Source organism: Euprymna scolopes, chromosome 22 (assembly GCF_053919585.1).
Source record: "Euprymna scolopes isolate OS-2025 chromosome 22, ASM5391958v1, whole genome shotgun sequence".
In the NCBI taxonomy this organism is placed as follows: Eukaryota; Metazoa; Mollusca; class Cephalopoda; order Sepiida; family Sepiolidae; genus Euprymna; species Euprymna scolopes.
In genome coordinates, this window is record NC_136503.1 from 83,397,251 (window position 1) to 83,416,003 (window position 18,753).

An 18,753-nucleotide genomic window follows, 5' to 3' on the forward strand; every position below is an offset into this window, starting at 1 on the left:
AAAATACAAGAAAAACACAGACGCCAATGCCTCACATATCTGTCGGTGGGATTATGGGGGTGTGTATGTCCTCATAGACCCTCTACACGCTAAGACTAACATCTACGTCCTGTCGAGGCTAAGTGCATCTATTGCCGTTAGGTCATCTCCCCATTTCCCTCCAAGTAAACAACTACTTTCGGCCGTATCCAAAATCTAACTGCCCACCTTGAAGTTCTTGCTTCAACTGACTAAGCGTCTGACTGACCATCCCTGTCAAGTGTCGTTCTAATTGTTCCCCTGACTGATAGTAACTCTTCCCTCAAAATACCTATTGGCTAATTGTTCAATCCTTAGTCCATTGTTCAGTCCTTTTGCTATCGCCATTTGTCACACCCTAATTTAAACCATACCCTTATTTTCCTTTGTCTGCGTTAAGAACAAATTTGTATCCTTTTATTACTCAATAAACCTACTGTTTTCTTTTGTCATCTATCTTTTGTTTTTCCTACTGCCGCAGCACTCAATAACCTCAGTTGAACCTTGTGTCACAATTTGTATAAAGCATACACAAAAAGCAGGAGAATGAATCAGCTGCTTGAACCTTAGCTTTTACTCTCTTCTCTTCATATGTAAGAATAAACTTGTGAATGACAATTTTTTTTTTTTTTCATTTCACAAACGTGCCACTAAACCCCTACAACTCGAACAAGCCACAGAAAATCAACTTAGAAGCTGTGGCTGCACAACTGCTTTGTTTGTTGAATACCAACATCTTTAATCATGTTCTCCATAGCCAAAAACAACAATCAACCGTTTGTATCGCTCCAATACTAAAACCGAATGATTATGTTGTGTTTTTGACTCATGAGTTATCACTACTCCCAGAACTATTCTGACCCAAAGGTGTGGCCCCATAATTTGTCCTGTTAAATCATTCTTCAAGTTTAAAGAAAATACCTTTTGATTTCTATTTCAGATGGTCCGACTATTCCCGAGTATGAAGTTGTTTATGATGAGCCATCGTTGTATGAAGATTCACTACGTTTGAACTGCATTCACACAATGCCTTCTGTTCCTTCACCATCGAATAGGTGCAAGTCGCGGCTGCATTTCAGGTCATACTAAGATGTCATCTTCTTCGTCAGCCTCAAACTCTTTAAAGTCGCAACGTGTGTCTCTGTAAAGAAGTGCAATCGATTAAACCTCTTGCTGCGTTGTCAGTGACAAGGGAGGAGGTAAATTGAAAGAATAAAATCTCTTTCTAACTTGTCAAGGCTTGTTTTGGCAAACAGAAAAGTCACAGACATTTAAAAAAATATATTTTTAATGAGATTGAAATGTAGACAAGTTATTCTTTCTTCCTCCTCCTCTTTCTTTCTTTGTGTACTCCTCCTCACTCCGTCTGCCTCTCTCTACTATTTGCTCTCTCTCTCTCTCTCTCTCTCTCTCTCTCTCTACCATGACAATTTCTTCATGTTTCTGTCAAAATTTAACCACTTGAAATTTTGTTTTGTTGGGGAGGGGGAGATAGAAATAAGTATTTATTCATAAAATTCTTCCATGTTTTTTTAATGAGGGGAAGGGGGTACTGCTGCCACAACAAACGTTTTGTTTTTTTCTTTTTTTCTCATCTTTTCTTTTCATTTTTCTTTTATTGTTTTCTTTATTTTTTTTTTTCTCTTATTTTTTCTTTATCCTTTCTTTTTCTTTTTCCCTCTCTTTTTTCCCATTTTGCTTTTCTTTTTTCTTTTAATTTAAGGCTGTGATTTTACTTTCTTCTTCCAATTGAGACAAACTGATTTTCTCTGGAAACGTTTGAAATTTGGTCTTTATTTCTTTTCTAATCAAAATAACTTCAATAACAATCTTCAACAAAGAAAACTGACATGCCATTTTCTTGATATAAGATTAGCAAGACTAGTAAAGTTTTCCTTTTGCAACTGTATTGATCCATTATTTTTAGGGATTTTTGGTTGTATTTTAAAAGGTGACTTTCATGTCATCACTCAAGTTTCTCAATCATTGTTTATAGGCATGTAAAATAGTATATGCTTCCATGAAGCGGGCTGGGAGGTTCATACCTTTTTGTAAATTTAAAAAGATAAATTGTCAGTTTGTGAACCCGGTTGGCTGGATTCTTTTTTCAAGTTGCAACTAACTGCACTAGTCGGACTGCAAACTGCCATCAAAGCAATTTACAAAATTTTGACCCTTGTTATATTTTTCTTTTCCTTTTCAGTCATTTGCTTTTCATGCATTTATTTTGGATAAATGTAGTGGTTCCAAGGTCATTCCTATAACAGGCCAAGCAATCCTGCAACTGTATTTTTTTTTACTGAAGGCAATATGAATTTTATAAGATAACAGTTAAAAATATGGGGAACAATTGCTCTTTGAGATCAGTTTGATTGGGTTTTTGTATTTTATATGCCAAATAATAACCACAATGACCTAATTGATAAATGTGACAATTATCGACAAATTCCTATAAATGAAGAGTGATTTTTTTTTTTTTTTTTTTTTTTTTTTTTTTTTTTTTTTTAGAATCCCTTAAAAATAAAATTTTCTGAGTGCAATGATCTAAGACTGTAAAAAATACTAGATTGTTCAGTCTGCTATATGAATGGCTTTGTGTTGTCCTTAAAAAAATGTAATATTTACTCAGGATCAAACATTAATCAGATTTTTCAATTTTTGTTTTTAATTTTTGCAAGGGGAGAATGATTCAAATGTTTTATTTTTATTCAAATAGAATGTAAATACTATTGAATATTTTTTTTACATTTTCTATGTTTGCCAGAAAAATCCTTCCAAGTTGACCATTAAAAAGTTTATTCTAAGTGACTGTCTTTATGCTAGCAGGGTGAACTTCTTTTATCCGATGTATAATCACAGCAAATCTGACCGAAACCTGTTCGCTTGTGCTTCCTCCTCTTTCTTTGGTGCATAAAAGAAAGCTTTTCTAAAATTACATCCTTTCAAAAATAGAAAGTGTTTTATTATTTTGATCATCAGTCATACTCGTATCACAGATCTTTTTGACTCTCTTCATCACGCCATCTCTCTCTATTCTCCATCACACCACATAGGTCTTCATAGTTGCAGTGTAAGTCCTCTGTTAGTTGCTTCAGCAATCTCCCTACTGAACTTCATTCTTGTTTTAGCAATCATAAAAGAACATCATTGACAATGTCATCCTTAGCTTTCCACCAGTGACCAACAAACTTGGTTCCTCCTCTCTCTCTAATAAAAGAAGGTATCTGTAGAGTTGCTCTCTCTTGACGTGCTGCCTCCAGGGTATGTTAAGAGCAACTCTAAGTATTCTTGTATACACAGTCGTGATGGGACGATGCCAATATTTTTCCCAATACAATTACCGATTCCAATTCTTTTATAAATCTCTAAATATTTAACTAAAGAGTTTTATTTTTTTTAATTCCCGATTACCGTGAAAAAAAAACATGTTAAATGCGCATACATTTTCTCAGACGTAAAAGTACACTTGTGTGTGTTTCTTTTTTTTTGGGGGGGGGGGGATCTATAAATTTTATTTTTAAAGGTAGTTTAAAAGCAATAAATATTTATTATTATTATTACCAGCAGTTTTAAATAGTTTAAAAGCAATAAATATTTATTATTATTATTATTATTACCAGCAGTTTTAAATAGTTTAAAAGCAATAAATATTTATTATTATTATTATTACCAGCAGTTTTAAATAGTTTAAAAGCAATAAATATTTATTATTATTATTATTACCAGTAGTTTTAAATAGTTTAAAAGCAAAAAATATTTATTATTATTATTATTACCAGCAGTTTTAAATAGTTTAAAAGCAAAAAATATTTATTATTATTATTATTACCAGCAGTTTTAAATAGTTTAAAAGCAATAAATATTTATTATTATTATTACCAGCAGTTTTAAATAGTTTAAAAGCAATAAATATTATTATTATTATTATTATTACCAGCAGTTTTAAAGGTAGTTTAAAAGCAATAAATATTTATTATTATTACCAGCAGTTTTAAATAAAATCAAATAATAGATAATTAAAGGAATACTTTAATTCTACTTGCATATGTGATGATGTAACAGTGGTTTTAAAGCAGTTTCGTTTTAGTAGGATGGCTGCAAATTATTTGCTTCATTTAAGCGTTCATAAAACATGCAGAATTTTTTGATCAAAAGTTTATGGCTAACTAATGGTGATAAACCAGTTCTTGTCAGATCACAAAGGGTTAAGCAACATTCAGTTTGGTCAGTGCTGAGCTGGGTGATCATTTGGGGAATACTTGTAAACAAACAGTCCACTAAATTGTATAAATCTGTTTGAGTCTTAACCTGTGACAGATTAGCAATCTGTGATAGGATTGATTCAAATCATCCGCTCAATGCAATAAAACTCAGCTGTAGCTCTGGCCCTATAGACTTTATATAGCATTTAGATTTTTGCACTACTGTTCTCATTTTGAGTCTTATTATTCCAATATAGTTTTTGACCTTCTTCAGGTGTATCTTATCAAACTTGGGGGAATCTGCATGGAATTTCGAATGGAACTATTTATTTAATCTCCAGAGGTTGCATGCTCTCGTTCTGTCAGCCCTGACTGTGTAGAAATTCTAAGTAATTCACAATTGTATTTTGATATTTACACTGAGGATTGAAATGATTGAAAAAAGTAACTTACAACTGGATTTTACCAAGTACCTTATCCACTATACCATGTGTCCTTGCTAGCATGTAAAGCAGGCTTTGATGATTTTGCGTTTGAGTCTGTTATGCATTTCATTCTCACCACTTGGTTAAAGATGCACAATTATTTTCTCATTATCAATTGTGAAGCTTTTAAACTGTTGAACAAAAGTAATTTCTGAATTGAATTAAAGTTTAATCCAATTAAAGTATTATGGTTCATTTGTGCTCCTAATTCAAGGGAAAACAATTTTGAATGTTCCTGTTGTCAGAACAAGCAATTGGAATTTTGTGTTGCAAAAATGTTTGAGAAGAAATCTCCCAACTGCAAAAAATAACTTTTTATTTTTTGGTATAAAGAAAGCGATAAAGAAAAAGAAGCTAACATCTCAAAAACAACTTGGATTTTTGTTCTATTTTACTTTTTAATTAAAAAAACTGGATTTTTTATTAAATGAATTCATGATTTTATTTAAGAAAAAAAATAGAAGTGCTGTTTGGTCATTAGTGTATTGGTCAGTTTATCTATTTTGAGACGCGATATTGTCTGTCTCTCCATCTTCATCTCTTAAATAAGAATTAATTTTATTCTGGTGAATTCCATGGTTTTTATTTATTCATTTGTGGTTCTTGTCTAGAATTCTTCCTTTCTTAAAAAAAAAAAAAGAAAAAGAAAAACTGTATGATGTGCATAACAATGATAGAATGTAAATATCATATTCCAAAAATCACATTAATTGATCAAGTAGTTTTATTCTTAAATAAGAAAATCAAATTTATCACTAACAAAAGAGCAACTGCCTTGTACATCATTTGGAAACAATCTAAAGAAATAAGGGAGATATCTCAATGATTCAAACTTGCAAGATTTGTTTTAATGCCTATGAATTTCCATTAATCGCTTAAAAATGACTTTTTATAAAAATAAAACTACTTGATCAAATCACGCCATTTTTAGAATATATTTTCATTTTGTCATGGGTATATACATCATACAGATTTTTCTTTTTTTTTTTTCTTATTTGTTTTTAAATACAAAATATTTGGAGTTTCGTGTTTTCCTTAAAAAATGGGCAAAATAAACATCCAGCAGCATCACTTACAACATAAAAAATTATAAAACTTTTTCGTCTTGTCACCTGTGGCCTAGAAGACGCTGATTGTGTACCTTGCAAGGGCAGAGGTCTTCAGAAACGACTGCCTTCCACCTATCCACGTACACTTGTTTGATAGAATTGTTTGCTGTCTTCATCCAACCAATTAGCTTCTTTTTTTTTTTTTTTTTTTTTTTTAACAAAACCATGCAAATTTTGGAACTTATGCAGAATACAAATCGTTCTATCATCAGAATTATGCAAAACACTGAAAGGTGGCAAAACACTGAGCCAATGAAATCGCAGCAGTCAATGTCATTTAAAAAGAACAGTTATTTCCTATCATTGCTTCGTTAAATATAAAAATAAATATCTTGATATGAATAAAAAAAGAAAAAAAATTCTTTTTGTTTGCTATCAGTTTATTATTAAAAAAGATTTATTCATAAACTTACCTTACAATGAGTATTTCTTTATTAGAATTTTGATTTACTTGAAATTTCATAAAAATTAGCCGATAATTATTCATTGCATTAATTTTTTTTTTTTTTTTTTAACAACAAAAGAAATATTGTTTTCATTTTTGAATTAATTTTTCATTAAATTATCTAATATATTTTTTGTAGAAAAGTTGTCCAACGTTTTTTAAAAAACAAAAATTTATAAAATTTTCATTTGGCACCTGCTTTATGTAAACTCTCTAGAAAATTTGGCAATAGCACGGACCTTATTCTGCATAAGTCCCCAAATTTTTAAAAATTTTTGCTTTAGAAAATAATAAATAAAAAATCATTTCATTTGCACCCCTATGAAGAAAAAAAAAAAAAAATTTTTATTCTGATGTTGCTTCCATATCAATCCAAATAGTGATTTACAAAACAAGCCAGAAATGGCCAAAGCCGTTTCTAATTAGACAGCACAAAAAGAAAAAATTCAACCAAGCGTGGGTAAACGGCGAGAGTAACTATGACTCTCTTATGACCTCGAGCCGTGCCGTTTCCGGTTTGGCCCGTCTCTGCCTGTCCAAGTGGTCAGTGCTCGGCGGTTTTCCGGACCTGGGGTCGCTCAGTCAGTTCGGTATCCAGCAGTGCTGGCACTTTAGTCGTTTATCGCGCTGAACTGAGGCGGATGCCCTGTCTTCAGGCTGTGACACCCCTTCTCGGTGGAGCTGGTAACGTCCGCTAGCGATAGTGGGTGGCTAAGTAGCACAGCCACCCTCTGCCAGGCCAACCAGCTGGCAGAGGTGGAAATCATTGGTTCCAAGTTTAATAATACACCTCGACGTGACGTGGCCCCCTCTGGGGCCACAAGAATCAATGTTGATAACGGCCGGCCCCCACATGTGCAGATATTGTGACTCAGGTTTCCGTACGAAGAAGGGCCTTGGTGTCCATCTTTCATCAAGACATCGAGCGGACCTGAATAAGGAACAAGAAGGACGGTCCTTTGGTGAGGAGGAGTAGGTGGACGAGTGAGGACTATAAGACGCTTGAATACATGTACCAACAGTTAAAGGACCAGTACGAGACAAGGCGGAGCTGTGTGAGGTTATAGCTGCCGAGATAGAAAGAACAGTCAAGGCAGTTAAATGCAAGCTGGGACGACTACACAGCCTACAGCAAACGCCTAGTAGCAAGAGAATAGTAAGGAGAGCACCGGTGATCAGTGATGATGGTTCGTCCTCTGGGGTCAAGCTGGCGGAGGCAACAGATCCAGTACGTGAAAACGATGCCTGGTGGCAAGAAATGATACGAGAGGTCGAGTTGCTTGTCGGTGAGGTCGATCCCGAATGGGAGAAACCTCTTGCCAAACTGAGGCGTATGCTAAATCTGATTCAATCGGTCAAATGATGGGGTAGTGGGCGAGTTATTGAACGGCTTTTTCCTCCAATACCTGTCACCATGCAAAGGGAAGAAATTTAAAACTGCGCAACAGGGTACCGGTGGCAAAACTGGTACGTCGAAACGACCGCTTAGACCCCGAGCTGAGAAAACGGCACGTAGAAGGGAAGCGTATGCGGCAAGATCTCCCTGAGGATAGTGCCGAATTTTAGTTCGACAGACTGTCTGCTACGGGTGAGGCAGACAAGAGGCTGGCCGGTCCCTGTAAAGAGGAGGCTTGAGGGGTGCTGCACCCCCTCAGCGTCGCTGATGTTGAGGCGGCCCTTAAGTCTATGAGTGGTACCGCTCCGGGGATGGACAGCCTCTCCTCTGCAAGCGCCCTGCCAATGACTAAAATCGTCACCGTGTTTCTGAACATGGTGTTCTTGACAGAAAAACCTCCCCTAGCCCTGTGTCGAAGCAGGGTCACATTGGTCCAAGTCCGAAGTTGTTACCGAGTCCTTCCAGTTGCGTCCTATCTCAGTTACCTCCATCGTACTGCGCTGCCTACACAAGATCCTGGTGCGTAGGTGGTGACAGATGTGTGAGTTTGACAGCCAGTTCGCTTTCCAAGCGTGCGACAGCTGCCTGGAGGCTACTTCGGCCCTCCACTCCATCATACGCAATGCTCATACGTGGCTTAATGACCTATGTGCAATGATGATGGACATGTCTAAAGCGTTCAACACCGTCAAGCACGACTCTATTTACCGTGCAGCTCGTAAGTTTGGGACTTCCCCCCACCCCACTGCTGAATTACATCTGCTCAAGCTATGAGAGCGCGACGGGTCTGATCGAAAATAGTTTCACTCTTCCAGAGGCGTCCGCCAGGGCGACCCTCTTTTACCGATCCTATTCAACATGGTTATTCATGGGGTCATCCATCCGTCCAAGCCAGAGGTGTGTTACCCTATGTGGTCTGAGGAGGTTAGATCGTTGGCATATGCTGATGACCTAACTCTCTTCTCCAAAACTTCTGCGGGTATGCAGACCAGAATAGATGAAGTGGAGAAAGTGCTGGCGCAAAATGCTTGCCCTTACGATCAGGGCCCAGAGGAAAGAAAGGTACGTCTTCCTCTCGCAACCATCGCTTAAAGCCAGTGGTGTCCCGATCAAAAACCTAGACACGATCGGGAACTTCGAGTATTTTGGGGTTTGGTTTGGTTGGAAGGGCATCACGACCTTTCTATACGAACAGAAGGTTCACATCTGGATTGAGGAGCTATCGGCCGCTCCCCTCAAACTGCACCAGCGCATTGCATTGCTGCGTAACCACACAATCCCGAAACTTCTCCACGGGTTAGTATTGGGGAACACATACGGCAACGTCTTGAAAGCCAGCGACATTATTATCAGGGGTGGAGTACGTCGTTGGTTGAGGACTTCCCAAGGACTGTCCAGCATCATGTTTTACATTTTTTTTTTAAGCTTTCATCATCATTTGCTTTAATGCATGGATAGAAATGATATGAGAATATGCTGGATGTGTAATGGAAGTTTTATAGACAGGCTTAGTTCTGATGACTTCATGAGATCAAATCTGGACAGTGTAGAGGTGTGCGGAAGAGTAGACTTTGATGGTATGGTCACATTGAAAGAATGGACGAGAGTTGTTTGGTTAGATGTAGAACAGTTGAGGTAGCAGGTTCAGTTTACACAGAAAATATGGGAGGAAGTGATAAAAATGGACCTGAGGGATTGAACGCTTGTGTAAAACACATTAAAGCAAATGATGATGAAAGCTGCGAAAAAAATGTAAAACATGATGCTTTTAAAATTTCTTGACAACCTTAATAGCTTCACCATCTCAAGGAGAGTAGAAAGTGGACCTTGGGTTTACTTTCGGCATCCTTGATTCTCACTTCCCTTATTTTGTCCTTTAGTCCTCGCATTCCACAAGCGATGTTTCTGACAAAGAGAGAAAAATTGCTGTTTTCTGGGTCAGAATCTATCCATTTAATAATTATTAATTTTTGACCCTTAAAGTATTTTTTTAGCTTTTTACATCAAGTGACTTCATGCCTTATCTGTGGCAATTTCCATATATATATATATATATATATATATATATATATATATATATATATATATCTGCAAAACCAAGTTAAGTTATTGTTAAAAATAAAATTTAGCATAAAAAGAGATTGAAAAATCTTCGTCAAAAGAAAAGAAATTTTATTCATTTAATTATTATTAAATAAAAAAAAGATTATTAAATCCATTCTTAACACATCTCGGCATTGCTTCCAGTCATCTACTACTTCTCCTTGCCACTGGATTCAAGCAGTGCCGATTCAGGAGAGATATGGTTGGAGATTGCACAACACTTGCCTCACAATTATTCGCGCATCCACCCTTACAAGGGTATCCATTGTCTCTTGAGACTGGACAGAGGTATCGATTGTATGGTTGTCAAAGAGCAGCAAAACCCATACATCAAATTTGAAAGAGTCAAAAGTTAAAATCGAGACAATATTTTCAAGAAAATACACCTGAAGAAAGTCAAAGGTTACGTTATAATAACTAAAACAAGAGTAGTAATTCAAATTATCAACGATCATTTCAAAAACTCCAAAATCAAAAACTAAGTCGATTGTGAGACTGCATACCTCCACCTGACAATGTAAAATTCAATCAAAATCTTGTCATGGCCTTACTTTGCCATATTGTATATCTTTTTGAAAATTCTGATATTATTTATTTGACCGGACTTAAATTTTGCATGGTGCTAAATGTTGGCATTATTAAAAATTGGAAGATGAAATTGAGGCAATATTTTCAACTTTTAGAGTTTTTACTTTTCACCAGAAAGTTTTTATTTTTTTTATTTTTTTAATAATACTCTTCCCTTTTGTTCTTCCACTTCTGTATAGTGGAAATGTATACCGAGAAAAAGTCCCTTCTGATTATTACTTACGTAATTCACGGCTCTACGGACAAATTTATCTTTAGTTGACCTTTGACAACTAAATATTTTCGTTTACTAGCCAAATAGAAAAGTTACTAGCCAAACCTACATGATTTTTGGAATGTGACATCTTTGTTCCGTGAAAAGATTTTTTTTTAAAAATAAGTGTAATCCTAAATATGCACAAAATCTTATGTTGAGACTTGAAAATATTAAACATTCGAAATTCTTCGGATGCTTTTTAAACAGCCTAAAAAAGTATGTTTTTAAATAATTTGACTAAATTTTGTCATTTTATTTAACTTAAGATAATAAGAAAGGTTGAAAAGACATTTTTCACTCAGTAAGCTTTTGAATGAAAAAAACAATAAAAAACACAATCACCAAAAGATAAGCGTTTTATTGTTTCTAGTCGCTACTTGGAAAACTCGCAAGTACAACTGTTTCACTTGCAACATAAAACCCTGTAATTCCAGTTTAAGTTTAAAACTATTTGTAAAAAACTGTTTTTTTAGTTTAGATGAAAAATAGTCTTCACTTTGAGACATAGTTTTCTTTTAATATCTTGTAATAATAAATATATATTTTTAGTTTTTGTATTAGAATGTTTTTGGTTTTTTTAGTTACATGAAATTATTTGATAAATTTAAAATTAAATGAAGCATGCAGCGTGAGTGCACTGAACGAGGCATAAAAAAAGATGACTAAGTTCAACATGTGCCCACCCCCTCCCCTGATTCAGCCCCAAAAGTTCCCAGGGGACGTCAAATCCTGGTGAAAATGAACAAATATGTAAATATGTAGGCATATGTAAATTTAAGTTCTGCATCATGCAAAAAAAAAATTACTTAGTTCATCGACCCCCCCCCCCCATTTAGCCCCAAAAGTCTCCAAGTCTTATTGTCTTATTAGCACTAAAAGAGCTCTTGGGGCACACCCAAGAGTTATCGCGAAGTATAGACAGACAAAACTATATAGAAATCAATTAGTTACAACTTTTCAGAAAGTTTTACAAAAATCCAAGGCATCAATTTTAGCCATTTTTAACCCGAAAGGCACCGGAGTTTTCCCAGAAAATCCGTTCTGTTACTTTTTTACTCATATCATGTTTAATGTTTGTGCAAAATTTTTTTAAATTCCAAGGTGTAATTATTGAGAAAAGTGTGGACTGATGAACGGGCAAGAGTGAATATTTTTAAGATATTTTTAAAAACACATTTCAAAGTAAAGACTTTTTTATATTTAAAATTAAACTGGAATTTATGTAAGTATCAATCAAAAGGGACTTTAGTATACACTGGCAGACTTTCAATAAACGGAAAGAAAGTTTTATTTAACATAACTTCTTTTTTTTTTTTTTTGATAAAATTTCCTTTTTGCTTCATGTATTAGCCAGCCTGGACAGACATTTAAGCTGAGAAACAAACAAAAAAAACTCTTTATTATTTTATTTATTTATTTTTTTTTCTTGGCAACAATTGTATTTGTTTATTTTTCAAATGGAAGACCAATTTTCGGGAGGGGAGATGTTTAGGCAGACTTGATATTAACGAATGTATAAATGAGGCCTTGTTCATTTTGGCTTTTTTCTTTTTTTTTTTTTTTTTTTTTTTAACAATTTTGATGGGAAACAAATGTTTATAAAATTACTTATCCAATATTTTAAATAAAGAAATTTTGTAAATTAAACATAAACAATCTTTCGCCCACCTCCCCTCCAAGAACCTGTCAGTAGATGATGTACTCGATGTATAAAACAAAAAATACTTTTATATATTTATTTGTTAATATTTTATATCCAGTTAAAAAAAAGACCTTTTTTTTTTGTCTTGCTGATTTTTTTTTTCTAAAATAAAAAGAAAATCAAATTTTCCTCGTCTTTTGATATTTAGTTTTTTTTGTCTCAAAGACAGATGAGCATTTATGCTCAATTGTGTTCTGTTGGAAAAAAAACTATTTTTCTGATTCTCGTAAGTTGTCTTTGTAACCAACCCATATTTTATGGCAGTTGTATGCGTGTATGTATATCCTGCTAAAAATCAAAATCTACAAAACAAACAATCCAAGTTTGTATATTCATGACGAGCATTGTCCTGCATGAATAATACTTAAATATTAAAATGAAAAGAAAATGGGTGTTAAGATAACACATCTCTGATAAAAGCACAGAAGAAATGCTGGCCAGATACTTATACAAAAGTGTGGACCAGCAGAATCAATATCATTGTTTTGCACATCTAAATTGACAATATCGGCGCAGAGCTATTGAGGAAGCAACTGATTAGAATGTGCAACACTTGTGATCCCCTCCCCCTCCTGGAACACTCACACAAAATTCAACTCTGGCTCAATGGTGCCTCAAACAGAGATGATCACTGCGTCACCATGGTGTTGTGATGAGAAACTGGACTACTTTTCCTGACAACCACTGAATGTTAGCTTTTAGGTTGATGGAGAGAGTAAGCAAAGAAAAAAAAAAGATGTAGTAATCTCTGGTGGTGGACTGAGAAAGCGATCGAACTTCTAGGATTTTTGGTCAAAAGTTGATATATTAATGGAACTGAATAGATGAGCATCAGAGTAAACAATCGGATTAGGTCGAGCAGACCATGAAATGAGTTGATGAAGAATAGCCCAATAGTTTCAACAGACACAGCTGAAAAACTGGAAGTTATAGCGATTTCCATTCATAATCAGGGTGGTCGCTAGAAAAGCGGGAAATTTGAAGGTCATTCGCGGTGACTTCAATGTCCATAATGTGGAATGGCTGACCCACTCAAATAAGACTGATGATGAGGGGAGGTTCTGTCATGATTTTGCCATTGCCTATGATCTCACTCAGATTGTTCGCAAGCCCACCCATGTGCCCGATACTACCGGTCAGTACGCAGGCCTTCTAGACCTTTTCCTATCCACTTCCCCTGAGCTATGCTCATGTTCTGTTCTATCTCCTCTGGGATCCTCCGACCACTGCGTTGTATCAGTTAAGATAAAAATGAAATATAATAAATCTAGACGTACCTCTCCACCGTACTGTATACCGATATCTATGGTGGACTGGGATAGCTTCCGTACATTCATATCTGATCTACCTCTCCATTCCATGTTTAAAAAGGATGTGTCCTCTATAGTATCAGACCTGACCGAATGGTTACTTGTAGGCATAGAACAATTCATACCATCCAAAAAATTCCAACAAAAACCAAACAGCCAGCCATGGTTTTCCCCTGAATGTGCTGCTGCCATCGTACACAGAAATCACTTTTTCCATATCTACCAACGTAATAGATGCACTGAAACTAAAGCTGCTTTCAGGACCGCCAGCAACCACTGTAAAAGAGTAATACAAAAATGCAAGAGAACTATATGCTCAATCCGTTAAATCGAAAGTAGCTGAGCAGCAGCTTGGTTCCCACCAGTTTTGGCAAATAGCAAATAGGATCCTGAACAGAAACGTGCGTTCTATCCCAACCATTATCAATGGACCAGAGGTCGACAGCATCCGACAAGGCCAAACTATTTGCCAAGAACTTTGCGGCAAATTCTACCCTGTGCGACGAAGGCCATCAACTCTCCGTGTTCCCTCCTATAACAGACAACACGCTATGCAACATACAAATATCTGTGCGTGAGGTCGCCAAACTAATCAAGAACCTTGACTTCAGTAAAGCAACTGGTCCTGATGGTATTCCAATTATAGTGTTAAAAAAATTACAACCAGAACTTGCCCCCATACTTACCAAACTGTTTAAGTGTTGCCTTAAGGAGAAGTGCTTCCCAACACCCTGGAAAACCTCATCAGTATGCCCTGTATTTAAGAATTCAGGTGATAAGTCATCTCCCTCTCAGTACAGACCAATAAGTCTCCTGTGTGTCATGAGTAAGTTGCTGAAATCCACAATAAATAGAGAAGTAGTCAACCACCTCAGCAGAAATAACCTTAGCAACACGCAGTATGGTTTCCGTTCTGCTAGATCTATAGCAGATGTGCTAACGGTTATATCTCATAGGATTAGCGAATCTCTCGACGAAGGCTTCATTTCTAGGGCAATTGCTCTTGACATATCAAAGGTCTTCGATAAGTTTTGGCATAAAGGCCTACTACACAAGATTTCCCGCTATGGTATAACTGGAAATGTTTTCTCGATCATTAAATCATTTCTCTCTGATAGGCTCATAAGAGTAGTGGTTGATGGGCAGAAATCAGAGGCCCACAGTATTAATGCTGGAGTCCCTCAGGGGTCGATACTGGGCCCAACTCTCTTCCTGATCTACATCAATGATCTCCCAAAACACATACTAAAATCATTCGTTGACATCTATGCTGATGACACTACTATCTATGGCAACACATCAAAGGCCGTAAATGATGATGTTCTCTCTGATTCTCTCTCCTCTGATCTTGAGCGTGTGATACAGTGGGGGAAGAGGTGGCTGGTTACCTTTAATGCATCTAAGACCAAGCTCCTATCTCTACATCATAAACGTTCTGATCCCCCATCTGGCATCAATTGATATGGATGGCTCTCGTCTAGGGGAGGCCCCATGTTTTGATAAGCTTTTGGGTTTGACCTTTACTCCTGATCTTAAATGAAACACATACATCAAGTCTGTTGTCAAGGTCGCTGAGAAAATGGTGGGATCCTTCTACCGCTCCAGAAGATATCTCACTAATGATGCAATTCTCTATCTATATAAAAGCCAAGTACGTCCAAGGATGGAGTACTGCTGCCACAGTGCAACATCTGGGCAGGAGCTGCTAAAAACAGCCTATCCTGCCTTGACAGAGTACAAAATAGACTTCATGGCTTGGTGGGGGATGCCCTTTTCACTTCCCTGCAACATCTTTCCCACAGAAGAGACATAGCGAGCCTAACCTTGGTTTATCGTTATTTCCATGGCAAGTGCTCGTCTGAGCTCCATTCTCTGGTCCCCCCTTGCCAATCTTTTTCAAAAAAAAACCCAACTAGCTGAAACCACTGTCAATAATTTTCCCCACTCCTTATCTGTGCCTAAATCAAAATGTAGATTCATGAACAAAGCTTCTTTCTTAGAACTGCACGCCTGTGGAACTCTGTTCTGCTTGCCTGTTTCCCTCCCGACTTCAACCTGGATGTCTTCAAGTCCAACACAAACAAATTCCTGATGAACCGCCCCCTTAAGTAATGACACTTTATCAATTCTCCAATACTATTACTACACTATCCCATTGATTATTGTACACACAATAACCCTTATCCCCGAGTGGCCCTTGGGCCTTGATAAGTAGTGAACTCCATGTAAAAAAAAAAATTTTTTAAAAGTCAGCTTAGATCATAAATAAAATGCGTGATTGCTATTTTTTGATTGGTGCCGTGTGAGTGTTGTAAAAATAAATCGTTTGACGCTGCAGTGAAATGCACGGACGACATTTTGAGTATCTGAGTATAATATTACATTTGTCTTTGAAAAACTTTGTAAAAATTAATTGTTTGTAAAAATTAATTGTTTGTAAAAATTAATTGTTTGTAAAAATTAATTGTTTGTAAAAATTAATTGTTTGTAAAAATTAATTGTTTGTAAAAATTAATTGTTGTTTGACAAATTTCCCGCTTTTCTAGCGACCACCCTGTATATTTAGGAGTGAGAGCTGTTGGAAGTGCCCGACAAAGAGTTTGGCTTTGAACAGATTGAAAAAGCTTGGCAGAGATTTAGGCAGAATCCAACAGAAGGTGAAATGAACTGACTAGCAAACGATAACGATTGTCTTGACAGACAAATTATCTTAGATCTTAACTGATATACAGGAATTTAGCCCCGAAGTAGATGCTAGCATCGGAAGTCGAACACAACGCATGTACACCTGTTTCCAACAAGTACTAAATACAACTGCCTTATACACTTATACAGATCTGGGTCTGGCGTTTTTTTTAATAAAGTTCTTTGTCTTTCTTACACAGAAAAGTTCAGAGGCGTGTGTTATCGGGAAGGGGGGGGGGTCGCCCAAGACGTGTGGCAAGGTGTGTTTTTAGATGTCTTCACTTAACATTGTATCAGTTTGTTGCAACCCCGCCCCCTCTCAATACGTCCTCAAATGGCTGTCAACCAATCAGCAGCCGTGCTTTTGTTTTAGGGTCCAGTAACGTCCTGTTCACCAAGGGTGGGAAGGAGGTCCAAGCATTTCTCACTGAACTCTGAACGGCAGAAGAAAAAGAAAAAAGAAAGACCTTTAAAATTATCAGTTTTCAAACTGATAATTTTAAAGGTTTTTCTTTTTTCTCTTCGCCCTCTGTTCTCTCTTATCAGCGTCTCAGAACTAAATTACCACGTCAGCAAAGGCAATAAATGTTCACACGCCAGGAATGGCGATTTTTTTTTTTTTTTTTAACTAACACCTGTTAATTTCTTTATAACTCAATTTCACGAGATCCAGCCTATCTTGCAATAAACATCCTAGCTCCCATTTTCCATTGCCCAGTTGTCGTATGGGTTCTTTTTCCATTGGGTTGTCACGGTCAATTACCACTCAACGGGCCCCCTTGACCCGTTTCAGTGGTGGTCTTCTAACAGCAGATAATTATTATTTCGGTCAAAGCAACAAACACCAGACCTCGTGGATCTGCGATTTTTTTATGGCTTCGCTGTCAGCTGTCACATTCGCTGTCTTGAAATAACATTCCCCTAAACTAACCACTTGACATCCATTAATTAACACAAGTGGCAAGCTTTCCCTGCTTGGGAATTATTTTTATGACTTTCATTTCAGGTGTACCCTTTGACTATTCATTCTGGTAAAAACACTTTCATTTAAGGACCTTCAGTGTGAAGGTTGCCAATGTGATTTTAACAAAATATTGGAGGAAACCAATGCCAATAATAAAAACATCTTATTCGTATGGAAGACTGATGTTTGATAATGATGATGATGATGACCAGAACAAGATGAAGACCATGACGCTATGATTAGAGGGCAGCGGTCATCAAAATGTTGCATGATTTCACATTTAACAAGAACATGGTAAAAATATTAAAAGCGACGTATCTGTAACAGAACGGGATCTACTTTTGTATTTACATGCAATCTCTCGTGCCGTGATTAATCTGTGATTTGGTTGGTTAAAACAGGCATGTCCAAACTCGCATAGAAATACATCAGTTGATTGTGCTTACTTTCTATTTCCATCCACCTTAATTTTGGTGTCTTTTATAATCAGTTTCAGCTAAGATGTCATCCTGGCATGCACTAAATATGACCCTTGTCAAAATCCACTAGCTAACTTAATCACTGCTTACTGACATAGGGTTCTTAATATGTTGCATCTTTTCGTTCTAGCTACCGAGATTTTCAGTTTCTGCTCTCATAGATCAACATTTCACTTAATTCCCAAATCAAAGACGAGGAAATCCAATTGCTTTCATTCTGTTCATTTAATGTCATTTTTGCTTTGTTTCAGATTTTTTTTTTTTTTTTACACAAGCTCACTCTACAATGGGTCAACTATCTCCAAATTCAACTCTTATATGGTATTACTTTGGAGTTTTCCTTGGCCAGTAAACCTTTCTGTGATTCAAGACATCCACGTTTCTAGTGGTTTATCGGGAGGTGACTGTGGCTAAGTGGTTAACAACACCAACTGACAACCTAGGTGTGCCAAGTTCAAATTTAGTTCGTTCCATAGAAACATTTTCACTTAAGGATGTTGGTAACCCTCACATTGGCAACCCTCCCATAAGTATCCGGTATGTTTTTAGAAAGAATTCTAACTAGAAAGATTTCTTTTTTTTTTTTTTTTTACACAGTGATCACTACTTATCAAGGCCCGGAAGCCACTCAGGGATAAGGGCTATTGCAAGTACATTACGTTAGTGTGGAGATTTGATGATGTGTTTACTTAAGGGGGCGGTTCATTAGGAATTTGTTAACATTGGACTTGAACACATCCAAGTTGTAGTCCGGTGGGAAGCAGGCAGACGGAACAGAGTTCCACAGGCGTGCAGTTCTAAGAAAGAAGCTTTGTTCATGGAATCCGCATTTTGATTTAGGCACAAATAAAGAGTGGGGGAAATTTTTCACAGTGGATTCGGCTAGACGGGTGTTTTTCGTGAAAGATTGGCGAGGGGGGGACCAGAGATTGGAGTTCAGACGAGCACCTGCCATGGAAATAACGATAAAACAAGGATAGGCTCGCAACGTCTCTTCTGTGGGAGAGAGGT

General features: G+C 36.5%; 1 protein-coding gene across 1 annotated transcript in view; it reads left to right on the forward strand.

The window, feature by feature from the left end:
* LOC145243521 (PAS domain-containing serine/threonine-protein kinase-like) overlaps positions 1–12,166 on the forward strand; it is a 36,776-nt gene extending 24,610 nt beyond the window's left edge. Inside the window, exon 9 of the mRNA XM_080106487.1 lies at positions 959–12,166. Within this exon, the coding sequence (XP_079962613.1) occupies positions 959–1,107 (149 nt within the window). The 3' untranslated portion in view covers positions 1,108–12,166. The remainder of the gene's footprint in view (positions 1–958) is intronic.
* The last annotated feature ends 6,587 nt before the right edge of the window (positions 12,167–18,753 follow it).